Source organism: Canis lupus, chromosome 6, assembly GCF_011100685.1.
Source record: "Canis lupus familiaris isolate Mischka breed German Shepherd chromosome 6, alternate assembly UU_Cfam_GSD_1.0, whole genome shotgun sequence".
Taxonomy (NCBI): domain Eukaryota; kingdom Metazoa; phylum Chordata; class Mammalia; order Carnivora; family Canidae; genus Canis; species Canis lupus.
Window position 1 is genome coordinate 11,912,792 of NC_049227.1, and position 27,466 is coordinate 11,940,257.

Genomic DNA, 27,466 nt, shown 5'->3' on the forward strand with positions numbered 1-27,466 from the left:
TGGACAGTAACATCTAAGAGATTTATAATTTCTTTTGACTCTTCTGTAGAGCTAATGAGATAAAGATTCAGCCTTAAGTTAGCATCACCAAAACCTTGTATACACATTTCAGTTTACTACATAATATGGGGACACAAAATTGTACTTCATTTTCTCTCTCATTTCTTTTTTTGCACGTAAGTTTGCTGTGAAAATGCAAATCTCTGGGGATCCCTGGGTGGCTCAGTGGTGTTAGCACCTGCCTTTGGCCCAGGGCATGATCCTGGGGCCCCGGGATCGAGTCCCGCATTGGGCTCCCTGCATGGAGTCTGCTTCTTCCTATACCTCTCTTTCTTTCTGTGTTTCTCATGAATAAATAAATAAAGTATTAAAAAAAAAAGAAAATGCAAATCTCTGTATGTGAATGAGGTTATATCTGAGATTTATTTCTGCATATTATGTATCTGAGTCCATGTCTTCAGAAGAATGATAAATTATTTTCTATGTGTGTATATATACAGATACATTCATATAGGCCTCAACACACACACACACACACACACACACACACACGCATGCATATACTTTTGAATAATATGAAATTATTTGAAGAGAACAACTTTCTGCAGATTCCTTCACCAGTGAGGATTAAATTAATGATTGCTTAAAAACCCTTGACAATCCAAAGATAATTTCTCATGGATTAGGTTTAATGGCTGAGAACACAGAAATGGCAAGACAGATTGAATGGCATGCATCTTGCTCTTTTCTCTCTCTGCAGACTGGTCTTTCCTTCTCTGGCCCACCAGCAAGCTTACATCTCTTTCATTCCAGAGAGCAGCCATAATGAGCCTGAAATCTCTAGGTACTTCTTTCACATCTCCTTGGGAGGGGTTCTGATTGGCTCAGCTGAGGCCAGGATTCCACTCAAAGTCCAACATATTAGCCAAGTGGAAAAGACACAATGTGGAAAATGTGTGTGCCAAGGGTCCATTGGATTTATTGGGAGGAGGGGCATTGGGTGGGGTCTACATAGACAACCAAGAGAGCTGCCCTGCACACTCCATGGGACAAGGGCAGGCTCTCTGGCTCCTGTGAAAACATTCCAGGCATCTTCTGGTTTTAGAGGTCAAGCCAGAAAGAATGGTCATCTTCAGCCCAGGATAAAGCTCGCTCAGATTCATTTCAGGCATTGAGATTTACCTTTTTGAGAATGACTGATGGTACAATTAATATTTCCATCAGAAGAACATCCATCTCCCAGAAAGGTAATCACATGGAAGTTAGATCAACTCCACAAAAAACCAACCGTATGCCTGGCTGTCTATTTGCATTCCTGACTGTCTCGGTGAGGTGACTTTCCTAGTGACTGAAATGGGATATCACCCATTTCACCAGATGGGGGTGAGGGTAAGGGGGCGGGGGTGGGGGGTGGATTGATGACACAGTGGGGTTTTTAACTGCTCGAGTCACAATGCTTCTAAGACTGCTGTGGCTCCAACTGGCGGGACTTCTAGTCTTTCTCCTGGGGTTTCCCTCCTCAAATAGCTTCTGGGGGATTTTTTAAAAAGACTTTATTTACTCATGAGAGACAGAGAGAGAGAGAGGCAGTGGGAGAAGCGGGCTCCCTGTGGGGAGCCTGATGTGAGACTCGATCCCAGGACCCCAGGATCACAACCTGAGCCGAAGGCAGACACTCAGCCACTGAGTCACCCAGGCACCCCAATTCCAGGGGATTCTGTAGGGATGGGTCCATGTGCCACACATCTGTTCTGGTGGGCCCCTGAACTTTGGCCTGGCTCCTATTGTCTGAGTTGTCATTTCTTCCCATCCTGTTTGTATCCCTGAACCAATTCTCCTCCTAACACAGTTAAATTCTGCCAGTGTAGCTAAGGCCACATCAAGGTGTCTGCCCAGCACCCAGGCGGGAGAGAGTACTTCCAGATTGACACTTTCATCTCATACCAGGACCTCTGTCCCTGTAGCTCTCACAAGGCAGGGCCCAGCTCACCTCTCGCTGCTGGGGGGTTCCCAGCTCCACCCCAGTGGGCTCTCCTCTCTATACCTTATTGTCCTTCCTGCCCACGGATGTGTGACAGGGTGAGGGGCATCCATTTCTTTCTGTGGAAACCCCCACACTATCCCTACATGGTCCAGAACACACTGCGTGAATTCAGTGTTGGCGACATTGGGAATCTAATCAAATTCTCTTTAGAGAAAATACTTTCCTTTCAGGACCCTGTCAAGGTATAGATGTAGCTCATTTGCTCAACTAAACAGACCCTTTATCTCTTGGTCTGTGGAACCAGCGTTTGGTTTCATGGTAGCTCACAGTCCCTCCCCCCCCCAGAACAGTGTGGGTCCCACCTTCTTATGAATGAAGCACTCATCGAGTGAATTTCCTCAAAGGGCATCTTCACAATAAGGCAATAGCATCTTTCCATCCAGAACCCGGAACTGTCAATTAGCCCTAAACACAGTTCCCTTGTTAAAATTTAAAAATGATTCAAGTAAAAAAAAAAAAAAAAAAGATTCAAGTCTTTTTTATGGGGTACCCCTCTATACCCCAGGGTAGTACGAATGTGTCAAATGATTCAGGCATCTTATTTCAGGGGTTACAATCTCACAGATGGGCTCCATCTGGCTCACAGACATGTTTTCTTTGGGGGGGGGGGTGCTCATAACTGATAATCTTCCTTACAGTTTTGCATTGGCTGCCAACATTTCACCAGGACATTTTAAATTTAAAAAATCTGGGTTTCTGGCTCGCTTTGAGAAAGCCTGAAGATCAGGGCATCACAAGGTTTGCCTCCCGCACAGGGAGGTCCACTGGCCAGAGGGGAGGTCTCCCTGCAGACAGAGCACCTGCCCTCCAGCGCCCCCAGGGTCTCCCTGTCATTCTGTGTCAACTCCCCTTCATCCCGGGCTTTGCATCATTCTCCTGCACCTGCCCACTTCCTGTGCTCCCCCTGCTTGCTTGGCCTCTGTGGACTTCTACTTTACAACCCTTGTTTTACTGCTTTGGGTACACGTGGCCAAACTGTCTTACAGAAAGAAGGCGGTCATTTTCTGGAGCAGCTTGGTAGCCGCTATTTGGATGTGATTTCAGCTTGATTTAATGGGCATTATTGAGCACTCGCTGCGTATAAAGGCTGCAAGCAGCCGGGCCAGGGGGAAATCAAGCTGATGGCAGGGTTATCGGTGCATAGATACCTGGGAGCCCGAGCCTGGGTGTGTGATAATTTGCCAAGGGAGGACAAACAGTGCCCAGTGTTGCTTCAATAAAGGTCAATTAAGATAAGAACAAGTGTGCCCTTGGCTTCCTGTCTGGGAAACAGCAGGCTAAGGGGGATGATGGGAGAGAAAGCTAGGTGGCCAAGCGCTGAGAGGTGAGTGGATGGTGGGGACACAGAAGCAGGGAGAGTGGGCCACAGCTCTGAAAGACTGGCTCTGAAGGGGGCAGTGACAAGGCATGGGGCGCTGGGGTCTAGACGGTTCTTGGAGGGCTGCTGGGGGAGGGATATTTATAGGTGATGGGCAGGGAGCCAGTGGAGAGTGATTTGTGTTCAGTCCTCTGGGAGCTTGGAGAGCAGGAATATAGCACACAAAATTCACTCTGAGTTGGACTTGAGACCAAAGGGATGAAGACGGGGAAGGGGAAAACATCCTGGTTACAGCAGCCTTTCTCTTTGAAACATCAGCTCCATCCAGAGATCTTTGAGGCCTCCAGGGTACCTGATAAAGTACCCCGGAAGGTGAATGCATTTGGAGGTGGGGTCTCTAAGGAGACAATTAAGGCTAAATGAGGTCATAAGGGTGGGACTCTAAAGCAAGAGGACTGATGTTCTTATAAGAGGCAGAGACACCAGGATGTGTACACACAGAGAAAAACCAACTGCAAGCCAAAGAGAGCAACCTCAGGAGGAACCAAACCTGAGGACACCTTAACCTTGGACTCCGAGCCTCCAGACTGTGAGACAGAAAACTGGTGGAGTCTAAGCCACTTTGTCTTGGTATTTGTTATGGTAGCCTGAGCAAATGAATGCAGGGAAAGACAGAAGGGGTGAGAAAGGGCCTTTGGGCTTTATGTTGAAGTCACCAGCATCTGTGACCCTGGGACACATATATATGACATAATATTGAGAAATAAGTAAATTCCCGGGGATAAATGCTTGCATTCACAACCTGTCACTTGGTAAGGAGTTGCTGGGGGGATATGGCACATATATGGGCTCACATGTAGGGCTTTGTAGTGACTTGGGTGTTGAACCACCGTGAAGTACAACCCTAGAAAATTGAACTCGGAGAGGTTAACCCATAAGATGTTTGCACTCAGTATGGTGCTTGGCACAAGTAGGCAGTCAAAATGTATTGGCCAATGCATTTATGAATGAAGAACGTTCACTGAGGATGTGAAAAGAGTGAACATCCATAACCACCTTGGGTGTTATTAGTTAACCCTTTTAGTGTTGCAAGTGACAGAAACCCATTCAAACCAGCCTAAGCCAAAAAATTAAATTTTAAAAGTTTACAAATGGAGGGGGAATTTGTTGGCTCAGAGACTGACAAGTCTGGAAGTCCGCTTCAGGCATGGTTGGATCCAGGGACAAAGAGATGTATGGAGTGGTCTTCTCTTCTCTTCTTCCCTGTATTGGGTTTATCCCCAGGCAGGTGTCTCCACATGGTGGTCCTGGCAGCCCCATTTGGGGTTCCACCCTCTATACATCCAACAATTCATCCAGAAGAGAGGGAGCCTCCCTTTTCAAATAGTGCTAACTTGAGTCTTAACTGGACTCTGAGCCACCCAGCCAGAGTCATGAGACCATCCTTGTCCAATTGGCACCGCTCAGGGCCTGTGAGTAGGGGAGAGATAATTTATCAAAGGAAAAACAGGGTGCTTTCCCTGTAGCAGGGAAACTAGTTGCTAGGGAGGCACAGGCCATTGCTGCCCACTGGACAGAGTGGAGTCAGGGGACTAGGTAATGGGAGAATAGGTAAGAGAGAGGAGGAAGCATGACACCAGGACGACACATGGAGATGATAACCAGAGCTGAGCCAAGTCCAGGCAGGATGGAGGCCACTGAAAATTAAAGAGGCTGAGATCTGTACCAGGATGTCTGGCCAAGCAGGCAGGTGGTAAACCAATTGCAAAAATGGCTCTGATTCTCCAGCCAACCCTGAATCCACACCCTACGCAGTGTGACTTGGCTTCATCTCTCATCCAGAGCGGAGCCAATTAGACCGCCCCTAGAATCTGGGCTGGCCTTGTTACATGACAGGAAACTGTGATAGAATGGTGGTGTGCCAGGTCTGAGGTCTGAGGTTAGACTTCAAGGGGCCTTCTGTGACTTTGTTTCTCCTGGACCCCTGCCTTCACTATGGGAACCATCCTGGCTATTTGGCTAGAGAATGAGAGGTCACACAAAGCCACCCCAGTTGTCCCAGCCAAAGCCCCAGACATGGGAGAGAGCCCTCCCTGCATGACTAGTAAAGCTGCCTACCTGATTTACAGATGACATTTGATTTGTGAGTCCACTGAGCCCAGCTCAGATCAGAACTGCCCAGGTGACTCCAAGATTCATGAGCAGTAAGTGGCTGCTGTTTTAAGTGACCAAGATTTAGGACAGTTTGCTACATGACATCATGTGACACATAGGTTCCCAATAGAAGGTGTTCAGGGAGAAAACAGAGCTAGTGCTGGCTTGCCAACTTGTGTACCCTCGCACCACACCCTCCTCCCCAGCATAGGGCTGGATTTACTTGGAGAGTGTGTTGGGGCTGGAGCCTATCATTTCTATGGATCTCATACAGGGATTTTAACTCACTGTCTGACATGTTTCTCAGAGACACAGGCTTTGGTCATTCATTAAATCATCCAGCTTAAGCTGCTGGGAAGAAATGAACACCTCTAGCCACATCTGGATCTCTCTCCCCATCCCCACTGAATTATACATTTTGGTTAGCCTTTTTTTTTTTTTTAAGAGGGTGGGGAGGGGCAGAGGGAGAGGGAGAGAATCTTAAACTTAAATCTTAAACTGGCTCCACATCCAGCACGGGGCCCGACATGGGATTCGATCTCATGACCCTGAGATCATGACCTGAGCTGAAATCAAGAGTCGCTTAACCGACTGAGCCACTCTGGTGCCCCAAGTTTATATGGTGGCTGTGAGTGGGGGACAAGGAAAGAATATATACATGGCCTCAAAGAATAGTCTGGGAGATTGCCAGGAACTGAACGGGTCCCAGATACTGTCCAAAAGCAACATTAGCCATTTGATTGTAGGGAGAGAAAAAGAATCCGAGACAAATTTAAAGCCCATTGCAGACTTCTCTGGAAGAAAGTTAAGGAAAGAGGCAACAGGAATCTGCCTGATGTTGGGACTGCCAATTGGAACATGAAAAGGATGGAGGAAATGAACATATCCTCCCCGTCCACAGCACCCCTGCTCTTGGTGTCCAGGTAACTGTCTCCTCTACCCCTGACCTCACCAGGGCCTCCAGACACATATGTGAAATGGCCTCTGGGATCCCAACTATGTCCCACTGTGTCATCTACCCTGACGTCCACTCTGCTCATGTGACCCATTCCAGGGAACATCACCATGACCCAGCCAGGCAATCAGTTACCAAGTCCTGCTCACCCAGCACCTAAACAGCTTTCCATCCTCTCTGTCCCTACTTGACCACGCCATCCCACTCTCGGGCTCCCCAAACTGGACTCAAATTTGTTTGCTGGATAAAACCCCTCAATTCTACAGTCTGAAACCCCTCAGTTCTACAGTCTGACATCGCGGTCTTCCTAATCCAGTCCTCTCCTGTATTCCTGCCCAGCGTCTGTCCTCCCTTCCCTGCTTCTAGCTTCCAAGACCCAGGCTTGGTACACAGGCCCCCAGGTCCCTGCACTTGGGGATATCCTTTCTTCCAGTTTCTTCCAGGCAGCCCCAGGAGGCCAGGGCTGGGTGAGGAACCTCAAGGCCTGTCATGCTCACTGGCATGGCATGTTCAAGGGCATCTGTCACTTTGTCCAGGGTCCAGAGTGCATGTTCTGCAAGGGCGTCCCTCCAGCCTACTGGGAGCAGGCTCGGAAAGGAGATTCCGATGTCCTTGCTTGGGGCAGAGAATGCTCTGGCCAAGCTCTGAGGGGCAGACAGTAGACACTGCCCCCAGGTGGGGGCCACTTCACAATCCACTCACTGGTGGAAGCCCTGCCACCCCTCCCTTGGGCCAGACCAGAGTCCTGAGGGTGTGCATAGCCAGCATCTACTCCAAGACCCAGAGAGAGGCCGGGCAAAGCCAGGCCTTCCAGTGTGAGCATGCCTGTGGGCAGCTAAGGTTCACACTCTCCGAGGAGTTAGCACCTCCTCTCTGTCCCATGCCCCCAGTGCTCACTTGGAGCCAGAGCCAAAGCCAAGGCCCACAGAGGGGAACTAGGCTGACCCTGCACCTTCCCAGTGCCCAGAGCCTGACAGCTGAGGTAGCTGGAGACACGGGGAGGCCGGGCCCCATCTCCCACACCTAGGCTGCTATGGACTGCTCCAGGCTACTGGGATGGGCCTCAGGCAGGATGGACTCCGCAGGTCACCAGGCCAGGGGTGAAACCATCCCCGAGCTGCGTGGGCCATCCCCAGCCTCCAGGTCACTGAGTGCTCGCTGGAGAGGAAAAGGTACAAGAGGAAGGGCTGGTCAGTGGTCCCAGGAGCCCCTGACCCCTGTCCTACCTCATTCCCCTCCCCCCCCCCCCAAAAAAAAGCCAGGAAAGAGACCTATCAGCTCCGTGGGGGTCGCATCACACTTGCTGGAGGCCCTTTCCCAATCTGGGCTTTATGGAGGCGCCTGCTTTTGACCCCTGGAGGGACTTCTAAGAGGCCCCTTAGATCTCCCATGATGGCTCACCTCGAACTTGCTCATGAACTCTGCAAAGATGCCAAAGAAGGCCTCAGAAGTGGTTGCTTTGGAGTCCTCACCGAAGAAGGCCAGTGCCCTGCCCAGCTCCTCCATGGCCTCATGTTGCAACCCGTCCAGTGCCCGCAGCACCGGCTGGGCTGTATCTAGGAAGGACTGATCAGCCTCTGTTAAGGAAACTACCCTCAGGTTCTCTAAGCTGCCTGGCTCCTGCCTGCCCCGTGCCCCATGCTCAGCTATGTCCAGCGGCTCCAGGACCTTTGTACACTGCTCCCTCAGCTGCCTCTGAAGTCCACAACATCCAGGCCATCCACGTGTCTTCTCTGTAAGGCAGCCCTTTCCCTACTCTGGGCACTTCTCAGATGCCATGACCCCTTCCTCCTCAAACACCCACATATAATAGCCCCCTGGCATTCTCTCGGTTTTGATCTCTCCTTTTTTTTCCCCTTGTAGTATCCATCCCTATCTGTGCTCAGTGGCAACATGCCCCTCTCCTGATTCCCTTTGGCTGGTTAGGGCCTGAGAGGTCTGTCCCTGTATCTTGTGACTTGAGCCTGGGCTGCCCATGAGGACAGATGGGGCAAGGTGGTGGCTTTCAGATAGTCCAAAGAGCTCCTCTTCAGTTATGCAGACATGGTGTGAGTACCTGGATTCTAAATCACCAGGATGGACCCTCTGCCAGGACCCCCTGACCCACTTACAGCAGCCTCTGCCCAGAATCTCTGCTGGGACACAGGGTCTGCAGTGGCCACGGGAGTTGATCTTGAAGCCAGCTCTACCTGGCCACCCCAGGGCCCACCTTGTTACTGGGACAGGCTGCTCTTTGGATACCGTCATGACCATAGCAAACTTGTCCTCACTAGAGGGAGACATGCTCTGGCAAGCATCCTGTATCTCACTGATGGTGCCATGGAGGTCAGCCAGGTCACTGGTCAGGGCCCGTTGATTCACTGTAGGGAAGGCAACAGAGCCTCATGAGCACTGACCTCCCAGCCCAGGACAGCAGTGCCTCTGCTTCCTGACCCATTGTCCATCCACTCAGCTTACCTTTGGCAGCCAGGGGCACAGTGGGCAGGTCCTGAGCAAAGCCCAGCAGTTCTGGGAAGTGCTGGCTCAGTGATTTGGCAAGGATGTGCAGGAAGGTGGACTTCCCATCCACAGTCTTTGTGGAATTCAGCTGCAAGTGATGCCCAACATACAACCTCCTCAAGGACCCCATCAGATTGCTGATCATATGGGTCTGGGTACCCTTGGCCCCACTTCCCCTGGAGTGTGGCAGCAGTTCCTGGCCCTTGACACTCACCAACTCCAAAGTTTCTAGTATTCCTCACTGTGAGGCTCTGCTGGGATGCCCATGGGCCTCCCTAGGAGTTTGAAAGCTCTCCAGCCCAGATCTTTGAGACACCTCCCCACCCCACCACCCAGGAACCAGGGTCATAGCCACCAGCTAGAGGAGGCCACCAGCTGTTCTGTCCTTGGGAGCGTGCTCTTGTCAGCAGGTATAGCCCAAGATTTTTCTGACCCCCAGGGGAGCACCACTCACATATCTTCCTTCCTGTGATTTTCTGGAACCATCTCTGGCCCACCTGTGCCTCAGACATCCTAAAACATTCATGTCTACAAATGGAGATTTCTTCCTCTCTTTTAAAACAACAAAAGGTACCCCGGTAAAAGGTCTCAGAAACAGTGGGAAGGCTGGATATTCGAGTTGTCCTTTCTCAGATCCTAGATCTTTCGAGGTTAGGATGGCCTGGCAATCGTGCTGTTATTAAGGGCACAGAACCTACCAAGTGGGATTCTCTCCTTCCTCCTGGAGTCTCCCTTCCCTGCCCCCCCACACTCCATTTCCCCAGATCCTGAGGCTTGCCTTGCCTTATAAAAGCCTCCCACCCCCAACCTTTGCTGCATTCCAGCCTGCAGGCAGCCAGCTTTTGCTTCTGGGGAAAGGGCCCTCCTTGGCCATGATATTCTCTTCTCTCCTCTGCCACAACTTGGGTTGGGCCTGACCTCCCCATCCTCGATGGTAGAGCATGCTCATCGATTACTGCCAGCTGGTTCCCTCACCTCTGTCAGGAAGTTGATCTTGAAGCCTGTGGTCTTGTTGGTTTTAGGCTGTCCATCATTGAGATAGTTGCCCATGGCCAACACAAACTGTGGAAAGGAAGGTGGGCAGGTCCTGCCCAGGTCCTCACCTCACCCCCTGGACCCCCATCATGGTGGACCTCCAGACAGGAAGCCCCAGGGGGCAGACAGGCAGGTGGAGTGACCAGGGAGGGGGTGCGCCCTGACCTCCAGGATCTTGGCGAGCTTCCGGCTGTTCTTGAGCTCAAGGGAGGCCTGGCGCAAGCACTCCAGGCTGCCCCGGATCTCTTCCGTCTTCTCTTGTAGGGTGGCTTGGAAGTGGAGGCTGCGCAAGCGGGTTTTGTATTCGGGAACGGATAGCATCTGTCATGAAGGCAAAGCCAGGATTCACCCGCCCCACCAGGAGACCCACTGCCCCACCGCAGCCTGGGGTGGGGGTCAGCCGGCAAACCGGCATTCCCTCGAGAAAGAATAAGCCCCCAAAGGAAGCACAATCCCATCTACCTTGGACTCCAGGAGGGAACCGGACGTTAATGGGACACAGGCACGGGCGCAGCGGCCGTGGGGGAGCGGGACCCACACAGCCCCGGTACAACGAGGGCCCCGACAGAGGCGGCCAAGGCCACTGGGCAGCACCCCTGACCCCTGGCGGCCGTCACGGCCGCAGCACCTGCAGGACGAACTGGTCGGGCTCGCTGAGGCGGCCGGGCGCCTCGCGGAAGGCCTGGTAGCGCTGCTCCTCGTCAGCGTCGGGCGCGAAGAGCAGCAGCTGCGCCAGGTGCGCGGGCTCCAGGCGCCGGGGCTCCATGCTCATGAGCACCTGCCGCAGCTCCGCGGGGCTCAGCTTCAGGTGAGCGAGCAGGATGGCTGCGGGCGGGGCCGCGAGCGTGAGCCGGGGGCGGGGCCAGGCGGATGGTGGGCGGGGCGACTGGACGGAACCTGCGCGGGGCGAGGAACCTGGGCGGGGGCGGGGCCGGCCCAGAGACGGAGGGTCCTTCCCACGGCCGAACAGAGGTGAGGACACGGTTCTCGAAGGGGTAGACAGGTGGGGCCTGTGGCGGTGGCGCCAGAAACGAGGGAGGAGACCGCGAGAGGGAGAATAGGGGATGGCCGAGGCGTGGCCAGAACTCAGGAGCCTTAGACCCTTGGGGGCGGGGCCAACGGGGGGCCAACGAGGAGGCCAACGAGGGGGGAGCCCAAGCGCGCACCTGCGCCTTGGAGGGATCTAGGACCCCAGAAGGGGCCTTCACCCAGCAGCCGGTGTCGGGCCCCCAAGAACTAATGTGTCATCCACACAGGTGGATCCAAAGCTCTGCGGCCCAGAGGGCCACCTCCTGTCCCCCATACCCCTGGGACTCCCCAACCCCTCACAGGTGTTGTAGGCCTTCTTGTGAGACAGGATCTCCACCACCTCTTTCTTCCTGAAGGGCTCAGGCCCAGGCACCGGCTCTGGAAGGCAAAATGGTTTAATGATGGGAGTCCAAGCTGGTTGGAGGACCCAGGAGGGGTTTGGCCACACCCACAGTCCAGCTCCAGGGGTCCAGTTACTTCCTTCCTCAGCCTCCCACTCTCGGGGTTAGTGCAACATTCTCAGCATGGGCAGTGCGTGCCCCTCCCCCACCCTCTCTCCCCTGGGTCCTTGGGGCTGAGCTGTCCAAGGAAGGTGAACTAACCACCTCTCCACCTTGCAGATGCTTCCTGGATGGACAAAGGCCTTTCTCTTCCATCCTGGAACCACCTTCCACACATAATATTCCTCACTGCCTGGAGTCCCACCCGATGACTATAGGGAGATACCCTGAGAAGGGCAAGGGGACAGAGAGACTGGAGGGACATCTAGTCTCCTAGATATGGTTACCTCCTGATACCCTTATTCTGGCTGTGTGACTTTGAGCAAATTACCTAGCTTCTCTGTGCATCTTCATGAGGAAGTTAAGGTGATCACAGTTTCTACCTCATAGAATTGTCACAGGATTAATTTAGAAACGGGGGTGTCTGGCATTTGGTGAGCATGGAATAAATACCAGCTACTATGATTATGTCCACTTTGAGATGGGAAAACTGAAGCTCTGGGAGGTAAACTCAGGGACACAGGAAGTAAATGGCAGTCAGCGCAGACTTCTGGGACTCTAAGCCCGGGGATGCCACAGAAGGCAGCAGGTGGGCTTCCACAGATGGCTTGGTATGAGGGTTCCCCCAGGACCCCCAGGCCACTCACTAGTAGGTTTCTGGGTGCCAAAGTGCAGCTCCAAATCGAGGTATTTCACCATGTCGCTCAGCTTGTCATAGTCAGAATCTTCCCCTAGCTGCAAGGCAGGGGTGGGGGAGGCCAGGAGAGATTCAGAGGGAGGAGAAACACTGACAGCTGGACTCCCACCCCCCACACCACCCATCCTCTAAGGGCTGCCCTGGGAACTACTAAGGGAGAGCCCTCATCAGGCCCTGGGAGAGAACTGAGGACCAGAGGAGACTGCAGGAGAAGCTAAATCATCCAAGTTATGGGATGGTGAACTGCCTCTTTGTGAGGACAGTAATGCACACAAGCAGAAGGCAGCAAGTTTCAGTGGAGCAGGGGGATAAAGGGACTGCTAAGGGACTGAGGCCAACCAAGGGGGCTAACGGAGGTGGCTGAGAGGTCTGGCCCTGTTTTGAGGGGTCCTTTGCAGGGGGTGAGTTCAGCAGAGCTGCCCTGAGCTTCTGATGTTGGGGGAATGGAAGCAGGGAAATGCCAGGCACTAGAAACTGGCCAGGGTCTTGTCTTCAATGCTGCTCCCCAGGCCAGACTCCCCTGGTACAGGGCACCCCAGGCCCCAGGCCACCTACCTGACCCCAGATGGTGCCTTCCGAGTTCTCTACCTGCTCCCACCGCAGGCGCTTGACGCTCATGTGGCTGGTCTCACTTCGACGGTGGCCCAGGCCCCGGGACAGCATTGGGGGTGCACAGGGCACCGGTGGGGGCAGGGGAGGCGGGGGCGGTGGAGGGACTGGGTGGCTGAGTTGGGCGAGGGGCTTGGCCAGCGTCTGAGCAGGGCCCCGGGGACCATCAGGGGTGCGGGAGCTGGGCTTGGGGTCATGGAAGGGCAGGGGTGGTGGAGGCGGGGGGCTGAGCGGGGGTGGGGGAATGTGGTCGGAGATGGAGGAGTAGGTCAGGGAGCTGCCTTCCTCACTGCTGCTGATGCACTCACTAGCGCTGCTCCGCTCATTGGTCACAAAGCTTCCCTGGTCATCATGGAAGCTCATCTGCCAGGCAGAGCAAGGTGAGGGATGGTGGGATAGCCTGGGGCAAGGGGTGGGATAACCTGGGGACAAGGATTGGATAGTCTGGTGGGTTAGCCTGAGGCTGTGGGTAGGATGGCCTGACAAGTAGTCTGGGAAAAGGAATGGGGTGACCTGAGACGAGGTATATGGGGGAGCCTTGAGTGAGGGGTGTCATAGCTGAGTTAAAGGGTGGGATAGCTCAGCCAGGGGGTGGGGTAGTCTGGGACAGATTTCAGGATGGACTGGAGCAGGGAGAGGAGTGAGTAGCCTGGGGCAGATCCCAAGGGCAACAAGATTCTTGCAGGAGCCCAGGGATACTGTTCCCCTTACAGACCCCCATGTCACCCCTGGGCCCCTGACCCTCCACATCTGCTGGCATGTGCTCACCTCCTCGTAATCGTTCTCAGGGCTCAGGAAATCATCCACAGCAGTGACCCGGGGACCCAGCTGCTCACTCAGCACGTCCAGGAAGCGGTCAGTATCTCGGCTTCGCATGGGGCGGGAGAAGGTGAAGAGCTTCCTGCGGCTGGGCGGGCGGGCAGGGTCCGGGCTTGGGGGGCTGTCAGAGTGGATGGGCCCAGGGTCTGGCTGTGGGGAGGGCGCCCTGCTGCTGTCCAGGCTGGCGTAGGGGTGGGACTCAGAGCTGCTGGGGGAGGCCAGGCCCCCTGAACACAGTGGGTAGTAGCAGGGGGAGGGCAGGAGCCGCTCGCTGGGCCACGAGACGCTGGACAGGGTCCTGGGCCCTGGGGTGGGGGATCAAGCGTGAGGACCCCTCTTCAGTCAGTACCTGGGTTCCAGGTGCAGGCTGAGGGTAGGGGCCGGGGGCAGGTTGGCTCTGTGTCCCTGGGTACCTTCCTTTCCCTCTCTGGACACAGCACAAGAAGACCCTAGATGACCCTGCCTCCCCAGGCCTTTATCTGAGGGAAATCACAGGTCAGAGCAGGTGAGGGGGAGCACTACTTAGCCCCAGGAAAGGCCAGACCCCAGCTTATCTTGGAAGGGACCTCAGGGATCCCACCTAGGACCAACTGAACACAACTGAAAGGGCAGAGGGGGACTTCTCCAGACCCTAGATCAAGGATCATGAGGTGGTTCCCACACCCACCAGGCCCTTGGCTGACAGGAACATTGTCCAGGGGTCCTGCCTTCTGAACTGCAGAGAAACCATCTTCCCAGTTGTGCCATTCACAGAGCAATGCATGCACTTAATAGTTTATCCAACAGCCACATGCTAACCTGGGGCTCCTTCAAGGGAAGACCTCTGCTTTTCTAAATCTGCAGTAGGGGTAAGGATCATAGGGGACATGGGAAGGCCTCTGATGACCTTGACCTTGAGGGACCTTTGCCATGGAGGCTGCTGAGGTTCCCCACAACTCAGTCACATGGTAATGGAACAAAGGGGAGGCTCCAAGGATGTGCCCCAGATGGGGGCAACACCTAGATAGGTAGCCCAGAGGCCACAGGCCAGTGCTGCTTTCAGGAACCGGGGCTGGCTGAGCCCCTACCTGCTGTGCCTGACGGGCTGGGCACTGGTGGGGAGGCACGGGATCTGGACGAGGTCCCCACCTTCCCTTTGAAGCTGCTGTTCAGTCGGGACTCAAGCTCTGCATAGACGGCCGACATCTTCAGGGAGAGGAGGCCAGGGTGAGTCCAGCCCACCCTCACCTCCCCCATGAGGCCCTCACATAGCCTCAGAGGTCAGGCCTGGGTGATCAGGAAGGCAGGGATCTGCCCCAGCCCCATGAGCCACCTATTCCCAGTGGCCACAGAACCACCAGGAGGGCAGTGAGGTCTCACCATCTTAGGATTGGGGGTCTCAGGGAGGGACGTGCCGTCGCCTGCCTGGCGCTCGCCTGGGATTAGAGGAAGAGGCATCTCGGGGCAGTCGCCGGGACCTGCCAGGGGAATCGGGGAGGGTGGAGTCCACCATGGAACAGTCTAGTGACCCCTCTGAGCTCTAAGGCTTGGGTTCATAGCCATGGAGAAAGAACCAGCAAGCCCTGGTGGTTGGTCCATTAGGAGGGCCATCACTCAGCCCTGCTTAACCTGTTCTCGGGGATCTCTCATCTCACCCACCCCATTCTGCAGGTGGGAAAACTGAGCCCTGCTGGCATCCTCACACCCAGTCCCGCCTTTTGGTCCAGAGCCTTACCGCAACTGAGGCTGGCCTCCAGACCTTGGGACCGGAGGCTGCGGCGGCACATGGAGGAGGCCCTCAGGGAACTCCGCCGCTGGAGTTCCGGCACCGGCTCAGGCTCAGGCTCAGGCTCAGGCTCAGGCTCAGGCTCCAGGTCCAGCTCAGGCTCCGGCTCTGCTGTGCAACATGAACAGGAGATGGGCCCCTTGTGTTCTCAGCCAGTCAAATGGCCTCCAAATACAGGAGTGAAGGCAGCAGTTGTCTGCACCAATCTGTGACCCCAGGCCCTGCTTCGCATGTGGGGTAAGATGCAAGATTCCAGGTCTAGGCAGACATATGGAACATTGCTACCCAGACTATGTTCTGAGCCTCTTGCTAAAACCCTCGAGCCTCCTCCAGCAAATTGTGGGTCCCCAGGACTAGGGACAGTGGACACACAAGGGCCAGAATGTAGGATATCTGCAAGCTTTACCATAGCAGGTGTAGAGTGCCTAGAACAAATGCACAGTGTTTGGCACACTTTCGACTCCTGTGGCCTCAATGATAACATGCATGGTTGTATGGGCACCTGGGGCCCACTGTAAGAGGTATGAAGTAGTTGGAAACTGAGGCCGCAGATGGTCTGGCAGGCCCTACTGTGTATCTGTGTGCATCAAGGCTCACCAATCAGGTGTGACCTGGCTGTGTGCTTGCTATCCAGCTCTGCAAACAGAAACCACATGAATTTCTTGATCTGTGACATATTTCTTGGTGTGTGATGTACAGCCACTGAGGTCACTTCCATTCTGTGGGTGAGAATCCTGGGGTTCCGGGTGGATAGGTAGGGTGTCTAGAGTCCAAGGTAATGTTGCAGTGCTACTTAAAGATCAAACTGAAAAGGCACATTTGTGGGGGCAAGTGTAGGACCAGCCTGGGTGCGGCCGGCATGGGTCTGCATGATATGGAGGTCCATTTATATGTGGGAGAAGCCCAGGTCGGCTGTAATCTGAGAACAGGTGTCTGGCTCTTCACCTGGTGGGCTGGAGAGGGGGAGAGGCTGCTTACCTGTCATGGCTGTGTAGCCCAGGAAACATGCAATTTTCTCCTGGCAGAGCTCCTGCTCCTCGTAAGTCAGCAGCTGGTAGATGAACTGCCAAAGGACTTGCTTGGCAGGTGTGTCCAGCACAGGGTAGACATCCACAATGAGGGTGTCAATGTTCCTGGGGAAAGGTGCAGAAGCAAGGGGTTCATTTCTCAGGGGCTCAATGCAGGGGAGGGAGAGAGGGATATGGGGGCACTGCAGGCCATGGAACCCACCCCGGCCAAAACAGAGAAGTGAGGAAAGGTAGGAATGCAGGCCCTGGTGATGGGCCACCCTGATTCAAATCCTGGCTCTGCCACTTACCAACCAAGTGACCTTTCTCATACTTAATTCCATTGTGCCTCAGTTTCCTCCTCTGTAAAACATGGATAAAAATAGCATCTACCCCATAGAGTCGCTGTAAGATGAAAACACACACACACACACACACACACACAAAAAAAAAAAAAAGAAAAGAAAAGAAAATACACAGTGCATTGGGCAAGTGGATTCATTATATCAGGGATTGGTAAATGATGGCCTGCAGCCTAAAATCTGGCCCACCTTCTGTTTTTGTAAAGAAAGTTTTATTGGAACACAGCCATGACTGTGTATTTATCCATTGTCTGTGGCTGTTTTCGAGCTACAATGGCAGGGTTGAATAGTTTCTGTGGAGACCATATGGCCCACAAACCCTAAAATATTTAACATGTGGCCCTTTGTAGAAATAGTTTGCTGATCCTTGGACTATATGGGAAAATAAAACTGGATCCTCTCGTAACACCACACATAAGGATGAACTCTAGGTGGCTAAAAGACAACATATGAAGGGCAAAATTGTAAAATAAATAGAAACAGTGCAGAAAAATATCTTTTGGCCAGGGGTGGGGGGTGGGGTGGAGAGAGAGTTCTTAAAATTTCAAAAGTCAAAGCCATAAGGCCCAAAATGTACTGAATTTGATTTTACAAAATCAAGGATATCTGTTCAAAGAAGCCCACTTTTGGCACATTGATATTAGATATAAAAGAAATAATAACAAGAAAAGTGGAAGATGTTTACAATGTCTAAAATCAACAAGCAACCAGTGTCTAAAATATACAAGGAACTCCTCCAAATTAACAAGAACAAAAAGCCCGTAAAATAAAAATGCATTAAGGGTCTAAAAAGGTATTCTATAGATAAACAAAAAAAGCTAACAAGGCTATTAAAAGATATTTAAAATAGTAATTTAAAAGCCCAAAATAGTGGGATACCTGGGTGGCTCAGTAGTTGAGCATCTGCCTTTGGCTCAAGTCGTGATCCCAGGGTCTTGGGATCGAGTCCCACACCGGGCTCCCCTGGAGGAGCCTCCTTCTCCCTCTACCTGCATCTCTGCCTCTCTCTGTCTCCCTCTCTGTCTCTCCTAAATAAATAAATAAAATCTTAAAAAATAAAATAAAATCCCAAAATAGGGGCACCTGGGGTAGCTCAGTCAGTTAAGTGTCCTCCTTCGGCTCAGGTCATCATCCCTGGGATCCAGCCCCACATCGGGCTCCCTGCTCAGTGGGGAATGTGAGGAATCTCAGTGGGGAATTCCCTCTCCTTCTGTGCTTGTTCTCTCATGCGCTCTCTTTTTCACTCTCAAATAAATAAAAATCTTAAAAAAAAAACCGAATACACAAAACCCAAAATAAAATAAGATGTCACTTTATGCCTAAAAGACTAGCATGAGTAGAAAGCTGGATAGTGCCAAATGCTGGTGAGTACATGGGGATGAGGGAGCCCCGAGGATGTGAGTGATAGCAGTGCTCTGGGAAACAATTTGGGAAGATCTAGTCAAATTCAGAAAACAAACACCTTAATAGCCAGCAAGGCTGCTCTTAGATATAAATTTCAAATGAGGGGATTCCTGGGTGGCGCAGCGGTTTGGCACCTGCCTTTGGCCCAGGGCGTGATCCTGGAGACCCGGGATCGAATCCCACATCGGGCTCCCGGTGCATGGAGCCTGCTTCTCCCTCTGCCTGTGTCTCTGCCTCTTTCTCTTTCTGTGTGTGACTATCATAAAAAAAAATTTTTTTTTTCAAATGAATCATACACAGCTCCATGGGGAAATGTGCATGATGATGTTCATCACCTACTATCAAGATGGAAGAGAGTGGTGACAAGCCTGTTTCTATCACTGGCAGATTAGACCTGTACCCTTGGTCCACAGGAATTTGGCCACAGTTATAAACAATGTATTAAATGTATACAGAGAGGGGGCTCCTGGGTGATTCAGCTGGATAAGTGCCTGAGTTCGGCTTAGGTCATGATCCCAGGGTCCTGGGATTGAGCCCTGCATGGGGCTCCCTGATCAGTGGGGAACCTGCTTCTTCCTCTCCTTCTACCTACTGCTTCCCGTGTGTGCTTGCTTGTGTGCTCTTTTTCCTTCTCTGTCAAATAAATCAATGAAATCTTACATGTATACAGAGCAACATGGACAGATCTAAACAAATAGCACTTGGTGAAAAAAAAAGTCACACACAGAATATGCACAGAATATCCCCAACTGTGATGTAGAACAAAAATATATCATATGGGGGGGGGGCATGTGGCTGGCTCAGTGGGAAGAGCATGCAACTCTTGATCGAGAGTTTGAGCCCCATGTTGGTTGGGTGTAGAGATTACTTAAAAAAAAAAAAACTTAAAAAAATACATCCTATGAAACAGCAATGCCCACACTTCAAGAATACATCAGAGAAAAGGATGTCCATTAAACTCATGGGACTGGTGGCCTTGGCAGGGGAGGGACACAGAAGGGGGGGGGTAGCTAAAAGGGAACAAAAGGTGGAAACAAGCCAAGTGTCCATCACGGATGAGTGCACAGACAACATGTGGTCTATACACACAGTAGAATGTTACTTGGCCAAGATAAAGGGAAGAAGTAGATGTTCTGTCTTGGATGAACATTGAAAACATGATGTTGAGTGAAAGAAGCCAGACATAAAATCCCACACATACTACAGGAGCCTGTTCATAGGAAAGCCCAGAATAGGGAAAGCCTCAAAGACCCTAACATAGATTAGCAGTTGTTTGGGGTGGGGGAGGGGTGGGAGGAGGGGATGACAGCGAAGAGGTGCAGGGTTTCTTTTTGAGGTGATGAAAATGTTCTAAAATGGGAGTGTGGTGATGGGTGCTCAGATTTGTCAATGAAAAAGCTGTGCACTGTCCACTTAAAAGAGTGAGTTTTATGGTGTGTGAATTTTGTCTCAATAAAGCTGTTTAAACAAAAAAAGAAAAGGGGGTGAACAGGTGAGGGGTTTGCACAGACCATGACAATGACCCTCTGGACCAAGGAGGGTGACAGATGCTGCCTGCTGCTGGCACTCAGGTACAAAGAGGAAAACCCCAAACCAACCCCAACAGACCTGGCCAGCTAGTAGCAAATGCCCACAGGCTAGTCTTGTGACCTTCCCACAAACAACGTTGCAGGTCAGCACTTCACTTTGCAGGGGCTAGGTCACGTGGCTAGGGGGTTTCAGAGGCAGGGTTTGTGGTAGGGCACTTTGACCACCACTCTGGTGGCCCTGGTACCAGCTGCTGCTTTCTCTGAGTCTCTCCCAGGAGAAGGAGACTCGGGAGGCACAGACAGGGAGACCCGCATGGTGAGTCTGGGCAGGATTGGAGGCCCACCCAAGGCAGCTCACACCACCCCTCTGGCCCAGCCACCTGTGCTGGAAGAAGCTCTCAAGGGCCCGGCAGACCCCATAGCGCTCGGGAGGCGTGAGTAGGTGCTCCAGCTGCTGGCTGAAAGTCCTCCCCTGCACCCGAATACTGGAAGGCAGGATCTCCGCCACCCACTGCAGGGAGGTGAGCGCCGAGGACGGGTTGGGGGAATCCAAAGAATCGGAGTCTGTCAGGGCCACAGGCAGGAGAGGCACGGGTGACCCAGCATCCCCAGGTCAGATGCAGTTTCTCTGGCAGCTGGGGTGAGTGCCAGGCTTCGGGAGGCACACCTACTGCCAGAGGCTGGAGACAGGGACAGAGGGACAGCCCCAGGCAGGGCCCTGAGGCTGTCCCACTGGAGTCTACAGCACCACTTGGGGAGGGAGGCTGCAGGTGTGGGGGAAAAGCAGAGTCCTCTGTGGACTTGTAAGTCCCACACATGGAGACCCTGACAGGGTCTCCATGGGCCATGAAGCCAAGTGGCAGTGGGTGTCTCACCGCTGGCAAATGGGACGAGCCCTTCCTCCACCACCAGTGTGGGCATTGCACCACTGCCTTGAAGCATGGACACCACCTTGTCATGGGAGCAGTTCCTGCCAAGAAGAGATGGCCCAGGAGGGCCTGACCAGGATGAGCCCTGTCCACAGCCACCCACCAGATATCCATGTCCTGCCTGTAGAGGCCACTCAGCAGTCTGAGGCTGGGCCAGGACCAGAAGCCAGGGCCCTGCCTCTCCTGCCTATTTATGTCCTCTGCAGGAGAAGCTCCAGGACCAGGACCAGCTGGACACTTCTGGGTGCAGAGGGGTTGTGCCCATGTCATCCCTAGGCAGGGCTCCCCTGAAAGGGCAAGACACTCATAGTCCATGTAATTCTGTGTCTCAGGGCACCTGGCTGGCTTTGGCAGGAGAGCATGTCACTTTTGATCTCGGGTTATAAGTTCAAGCCCCACATTGGGTGTAGAGGTTACTTTAAAATCTTTAAAAACAAAAACAAAACAAACAAAAAAACCCTCTGTATTCCTTGCATGAAGTGACATCCTATCTAGTCTGAGGGGACAAATTCAAGAGTTCCCATAGGAAGAGGGGTAGATCCTGGAGACAAACTGGTCATAGGAGATTGGGACCATGGCCTAGGTGTCCCAAAAGTCAAGAGCCTTGGAAGATGGGTTTGTCACCCAGCTCTGATGTCCCCAGTAGCCTCTGACCTCATGTCTAGTCCATTGAGGAAGAGGATCCGGTCACCTGACTTGAGGGACGCATTGTCAGCCGGGCTCCCTAGAAGCAAAAAGAGAGTGTGTGCTGGTCAGCTGGGCAGGGCTGCAGTCTGTGAGCCCATTTTACAGGTGCCAAATAGGATGAGTGGCAAAGGAGAGCCAAATTCAGGCCAGCACATCCCACATTAGACCCAGCATCCCTCTGCTCTCAGCTGCTCTGAGCAGGGAGTGAGCCCCTGGGTAAGGGTGGGAGGCTTTGGGGCAGTGTGGACCTCTGATCAGCCTGAGCTGTTGCGGGAGAGCAGAAACAAGGAAGTTTGTTGGGAGCCGTATTTCTGTAGCATCTGTACACATGCTGAGAACCCCGCTCTCTGCCCTGCATGTAACAGTTCACATCATAGATTCCTCTGTGTCTTTGTTATTGGGAGAAAATGCATCTGCCTACAGGGAGGCAGCTTCCTCCCCCAGGCTGGGAAACATGGCGAGTTAATCATGCTTATTTGTTTCTGTACTTCCTGAGGCTTTGGTATTTTGGGGTCTTGCTGAACCAGGAAGCACAGCCTTCCAACTGGCTAGCCAATTCCTACATGGTAAATAACTGGCTCAGAAGAGGTCTTCTTGTATGCACACCAACTGATCCAGAGCCCACGCCCAAACCCCTTCCTGATGGGGCTCTCACACCCTGGGCCACATCTGCATACTGCCCTAATCTCCCAGGGCCAGGTACCTGCCAACTGGGGACAGCTCCTCTGCCTCAGAGCCAGCTCAGACTAATCCTGTACCTGCTCAGCCTGCTTTGCCTATCCTTCCCTTCCCCATGCACTATGGCCCTGTGTGTTATGGCCCTGAGTGGTGTGGCATGCCCCCTGCTCTTGGGAACTGTGAGGGACAAGCTCTTCTTTAAATGGTAACCATCTCTTGATCTGTTGGCCTCACCATACCAGAATAATAATAAAACCTGCATTTTATACACATGGGAGCAGCTGATTCTCACTCTGCCTGGGTAGCCTTGAGTAATGTAACACCTGGGGAGGGGACTGGTAGATTTGCTCCTGTGGATGTAGGGTTTTTTTTTTTTTCTTTCTGCCTCTTTTGTCAGCTGTTAGTCTAAATTTGATTGGTGGGGAGGGGGTGCCTGAGTGGCTCAGTTGGTTAAGTGTCTGCCTTTGGCTGCGGTCATGATCCTGGGGTCCTAGGATTGAGCCTTGCGTTAGGCTCCCTGCTCAGTGGGGAGCCTGCTTCTCCCTCTCCCGCTTGGACACCACCTTGTTCCCCCTGCTTGTGCTCTCTGGCTCTCTGGCTCTCTCTATTAAATAAATAAAATCTTTAAAAAAATAAATTTGATTTGGAAGCAAGGGGGGCTAGTGACAAATGCCTAAAGAAAATCTCAGATTGTGAGGAATTCTGTGGTGAGGCTGTGGGGTTTGTCCAGGGAGGAAGAGGGAGCTCATGAAAGACTTTCTGGGAAGGGGAATCCTTCCCCTGGAACTGAAAAGAAGGAGAGGGGAGGACGATGGTGGTGATAAATCCAACCTGGCCTGTTGGGAAGCTTGGGCCAGCCTGGGGTGGGAGGGCCAGAGGGATTGTAGCTGGGGATTCAAGATCACTGGATCAGGAGTCAGGAGATCCCAGGCTCTGGTCCTTGCTTTGCCAGAGCCTCTAAAGGCCTCAGTTTCCCAATCTGTAAAAGCTCTCACTTAAGCATCCACTTGGCTTCCTATGAGAAGGAAGGAATGGGGTTTCCAACCTGGAGGCTGGGCTGGGGAGAACATCACAGCTGGATTTGAAACATGGCCCCAAGCTCATATCCCTGTCTGCACATGTAGGTGATGGGAGGTAGTTGTGCTGGTTGTGGCACAGTTGGAAAGGAGAAAGAGGAGAGATTACTCATTTCTAAAGGACCAGTCTTGGCCCTTTCCCCTACAACACTGTGTTGACAACTTAGTAATGCACAAATTTGAGAAGAACTGGGACATGTCAGCCTCAAAAGGATTTGGTCTCAAAATGATCGGATGGCTAGAACAATGATGTAAAGGCAGGAGGGCACTTTCTTGGGGATCAGGTGTCCAATCCACAAATCCCTGCATGAGAGGTGCGAGATGGGGAAGGGTAGAAAGGAGTCATCATGAGCAGGGCCACCAATGGGGATGCATCACCAGGAGCATCATCCTCAGGTGCTGGGAGGATATGGGTGCAGGACAGAGAGAGCGGGTGACCCAGCCCTGTGGGGTGGTCAGCGGGAGGGAGGGTTCAGTTTAGCACCACCAAACATTTCTGCCCCACAGAGACCTTCCACAATGGAATGTGCTACCTCAGGAAGGAACGAGTTTCTTCCCACACTCCCCCCACCCACCCTGGAGAGGCAGGAAGAATTCTTGCACCGAGAAGGCTCTGCCTTCTTCAAGATATCACTGTTCCAGGATCAAAAAGAGGCAGGCTGGGTGGGGGTAGAAGGAGAGTCCAGATTAGGGGTAGGGGACCATATAGCGGGCAGAGATCCCGAGGGCCTGATGCTTCTCGGAGTCTGGCCTGCCCAGCAAGTGCCAGTTTATAGTGGGCACTCCACACAGGGCATGCTGTTTGGGTGCAGCCTGGGCAAGCACAGGTGTGTCCTGGCTATCCAGTGTCTGAGGCAGGGCCCCCAAAGGTCTGGATGGAACATTTGGCTCTCTGAGCTCAGTGACCCTGAGCTTGGTAGAGGTTTGCCCCAACTCAGACAGTGACTCTGGGACACTTAGAGGACACAGGCTAAATAAGGTGAGAACCTAGGGGCAGAGTGTGTGTGTGTGTGTGTGGGGGGGTGTTACTGAATATCAGCCTTACAGTGCTTCACCCCATCCTAGACAACCCGCCCACCCCTCACCAGGCAGGACAGACTCGATCCAGACAGGCCCGTGACCGCGCAGTGTGAAGCCGAAACTCTTGTTGCCCTTGTAGACTCGGACTGTCCTGGGAAGAAAGAAAGGGCGGGGTCGGGGGCTGGCAGCATCGGGAGAGGGAGACTGGGCCGGGAGGGGGGTGTGGAGGCGGTAGAGGATAGAGATGTCCCGCGTCCTGCCCTCCACCCCCACCCCCAGGTGTCCACGCCAGACCCCAGCCCTCTGCGCAGATGTGCATCCCAGCCCGCCCACTAGGAGGCATCCGCGGCCCGTGCCCGCGCGCCCCGGGTACCTGCGCGCGCCCCCCGGGCCCGCGCGGCCGCCCAGCAGCGAGGCAGCCTTGCGCGGGGGCGGCTCATCCGGGCGGCGCGGGGCGGCGCTGGCGCGAGTGGACACCAGGAGGCGCTCCGGCCGCTCCTCGCTGCGGCTCCGGCGCAGCCGCTGCGCTCCCTGCGTCCGCCGAGCGCGGCACAGCTTGCCCAGCAGACCCTGCGACACCACCTCGTCGAAGCGTGCTCGGTGCTTCTTGGGGATGAAGATCCTGCCGGCGAGGACCGCTGAGTCGGGGCGCGTCCCCAGACCGCGCCCTAAAAGTCTCCTGTCTTGGGCGCCGACCTAGGCTCTCCCCCCGCCCCTCCCGAGGGGTAACAAGGGAACCAGCAGCCGGCGCCTCATTCTCCCCCGCGGTGCTGGCACTTGCGCCCCAACCGGCGGGGGCGGGGGGGTGGGCACACAAGGACCGCGGTGCCTGGCTCTCCACCTCGGAAAAGTCACAATCGGACCGCCCCCATTACTCAGGGCCCCCAAATCCCATCCGTGGACCTTTTCCTCCTCCTGTCTCTGCCTTCCCACTTCTGGCCTTTCTCCTCATTTCATGCTCTTGCACCTGCCAGGCCAAACCCCAGCAGGGATCCCCCACCACCCATCTTCTTCTTACCTGATGCCCGGCAAGTCTGCTGGAGGAAATTGAAACCACAGCCCGGCCACGGTCAGACTTCCTCCAGACACTCATCACACTCCCAGCCGTCCTGCTTGCTTCTCTGCCCAACCCTTTCTATAGCTGCCTCTTCAGAAATTGCCAGAACCGCCACATCCAGCCCTACCTCTTACACTCTTGCCCTGGCTGCAGCCCTTCGCCCAGGGTCCTCTCTCTGCTTCCTAGCTACACTGGGCTCAACCTTCAACGCCCAGCGCTGGCCCTCTGTGAGTTTGATCTTACATGCTTCAGTAAGACTCTGTTGTCTGTGCCAGCCAGGCACTTGGGTTCAGAGCTGAAGGCTCTGTGGTTCCTCCTCTCAGAGAGGGCACCTGGATGTGATGGGAGGCAGTGGGGAGGCTTGGATGGACCCTGTGCAGAGCGTACACCCTGGGATGATTCCCTGGTACCTGTGAGTGTCCTCTGCAAGGCTGGAAGTTCCCTGAGGGCTAGAGCTGTAGCTGGGCTGAGAGCCATAGTGACCAGTCAGAGTTTGGCACGGGGAGGGACTCAGTGACTCAGGAAACAAGGGGGGGGGGGGGTCCGCCAGCAGCATAAACGTACCTCTCCAAGTAATGGCAGAAGTTAACATCCTAGTGGACTCTCTGTGGCAGAGGATCAGGGGGCTCAGAGGAGATCTGTTAACTTGCCAGGGCTACACAGCTGGCCCTGGGCACAGCTTGGACAGAAGGCCAGCCTCTGAGCCTCAGCACTGTGGCAGGACTCTGCTGAGGGCCTCTGAAGTTCTGGTTGCTAGTGAGGCCTCCCTGACTGCATCCCAACGTTCCCTTCCATGCTCTTTGTACCAGGAGCCAGTGCCAAGGGCATGGTGGGGAGGAGGAAGGAAGATGGGAACAATGGCTCTGCAGCCAACTGAAATACAACTCCTCTGAGGTTGTTTGGAGTCCTCCACTTAGTTCTCCTGACTTCTATGGGTAGGATTTTAATAAGACCAGGCAGGCAGTATAAGCTGCCTGCTAGGGGGGGAAGGAATGTGGATCCTCCAGGAGGCGGGTGCATCAAGGCTGCCCCTCAGTGACCTCTGTTCTGGGTCTGAATGTTCTAGGAGGCCAAAATGAAAGACCTACTCAACTCCTCCAGGAGCATTCTGGCCTGATGCTCATCCTCACCCATTCACAGTGATTCCCAAAAATCTAGAGCCTAGGCCTCATTCCCCAGATGGTTACTCAAGGTCCCTGGAACCTGACACCTCCATCTGCCTGGCCTGCACATTACCCACACCCTCCCAGATCTACCATGTGCCTCATGCCCAGTCAAAGATGGATGACAAGCTGGAGATTGTCCACTTCATGCTTTGGGCTCTAGCCTCAGGCTCCAGAAGACCCTAGGTCCAACCTGGGCAGGGGCCAGATGACCATCCCAGCCCTACTCTCCAGCAGCAATTCAAAAAGGCCTTGCCCCTCACCTCCCCCCACCCCGGTGGTAACCATGGTGAGTCACCAAGTGCACAGGTGGGAGATGATTGGTAGCCTTTTCCCTGCTTTGCGTCCTTGGGATTAAGCCAAAGCGCAAGGCTGCCTCATGAGCCAGATGCCCTTCCTGGCTTGTGTTGGCCCTCCATGCAGTCACGAGTCTGGGCTAGCCCTGGGCCTGCTCTGAATCCACTCCCCCCCCCCCCACCCCAGGACAGCCAGGCACAATGGGGCCTCATGGACCACTGTGGCACATCACTGCTCCTCTGACCCTGACAGTACAGCTGCCCCAGGATGTCCAGGTCCCTGCTATGCCAACAGGCTTCTTGGAGACCACAGGGCTCTTCCCTGGCCACACAATGTTGTCAGCCAGCTCCGTTCCCTCTGCCTGGGGGGTCAGGTGCAAATCCGTGTCCAGAGTCTTCCTAGAGGCTGCGCTAGGGTCCTCTCTCTCTCCACCACATCCCCAGTTCCCTAGACCTGCCCAATCGTAGAAAGGAAAGAGGGCTTTCCGGTCCCGACCCTCGGTGCCCTCCGACCCCCATCCCGACCCCCAGGGGCGCGTGGAGGTTCCAGGCATCCAACGCGGGGAGCTCGCCCCCCTTGCGCCGGGTGAGTGTCCACCTCAGTACCCCAGCCCCACCCCTTCTCAGGCCGCCTGAGGCGGGTCCGCCGCGCCTAGGGCGCACAGTTCCCGGGGGCGCGGGGCGCGGGGCGCGGGGGGGAACTACCGAAAGTGCCGAGAGAAGCCCTGGTCCTTCCCCATCTGGAGCCGGCGACGGCGGCGTGGCAGGTGCCGGCAGGTATGGGTGGCCAAGCCCGCGAGCAGAGCGAGGGCGCCGCGACTCCGCCAGCCTCTG

At 54.0% G+C, this 27,466-nt stretch overlaps 1 protein-coding gene and 2 long non-coding RNA genes across 5 annotated transcripts; 2 read left to right on the forward strand and 1 right to left on the reverse strand.

Annotated features, from left to right (window-relative positions):
* Nucleotides 1–398: 398 nt before the first annotated feature.
* Nucleotides 399–27,466, reverse strand: GRID2IP (Grid2 interacting protein). The gene is made up of 21 exons (XM_038539491.1): nt 27,338–27,466; nt 24,490–24,738; nt 24,182–24,267; nt 21,310–21,379; nt 20,602–20,696; nt 20,107–20,290; nt 16,403–16,557; nt 15,374–15,532; nt 15,019–15,116; nt 14,727–14,844; nt 13,609–13,964; nt 12,787–13,203; nt 12,182–12,269; nt 11,335–11,412; nt 10,634–10,830; nt 10,171–10,326; nt 9,946–10,032; nt 8,929–9,058; nt 8,713–8,831; nt 7,873–8,037; nt 399–7,629 (listed from the first exon to the last, which is right to left on the reverse strand). The coding sequence occupies exons 1-21, from the start codon at nt 27,370–27,372 to the stop codon at nt 7,558–7,560; spliced, it is 3,114 nt and encodes a 1,037-aa protein (XP_038395419.1). The 5' UTR covers nt 27,373–27,466; the 3' UTR covers nt 399–7,557.
* LOC111096225 lies at nt 3,817–10,658 on the forward strand. Its single transcript, XR_005360614.1, has 3 exons — nt 3,817–3,992; nt 6,263–6,439; nt 10,270–10,658. It is a non-coding gene; the product is annotated as an uncharacterized LOC111096225 (long non-coding RNA).
* Nucleotides 10,688–17,725, forward strand: LOC102151186. Of its 3 annotated transcripts, none has more exons than XR_005360616.1 (4): nt 10,688–10,813; nt 13,629–13,695; nt 14,801–14,865; nt 15,310–17,725. It is a non-coding gene; the product is annotated as an uncharacterized LOC102151186 (long non-coding RNA). The 3 variants fall into 3 exon arrangements; XR_005360615.1 differs by lacking the exon at nt 10,688–10,813 and adding an exon at nt 10,892–10,977; XR_005360617.1 differs by lacking the exon at nt 10,688–10,813 and adding an exon at nt 13,158–13,220.

What these genes read in the sequence shown, in the direction of transcription:
- GRID2IP (XM_038539491.1), bottom strand. Translation starts at nt 27,372, where the DNA reads ATGGGGAAGGACCAGGGCTTCTCTCGGCACTTTCG. An exon ending in GCTCGTCCCATTTGCCAGCG is followed by an intron (nt 20,291 to 20,601) that starts GTGAGACACCCA and finishes TGGCCCTGACAG; the next exon opens with ACTCCGATTCTTTGGATTCC. An exon ending in TGGCACCCAGAAACCTACTA is followed by an intron (nt 11,413 to 12,181) that starts GTGAGTGGCCTG and finishes TTTGCCTTCCAG; the next exon opens with AGCCGGTGCCTGGGCCTGAG.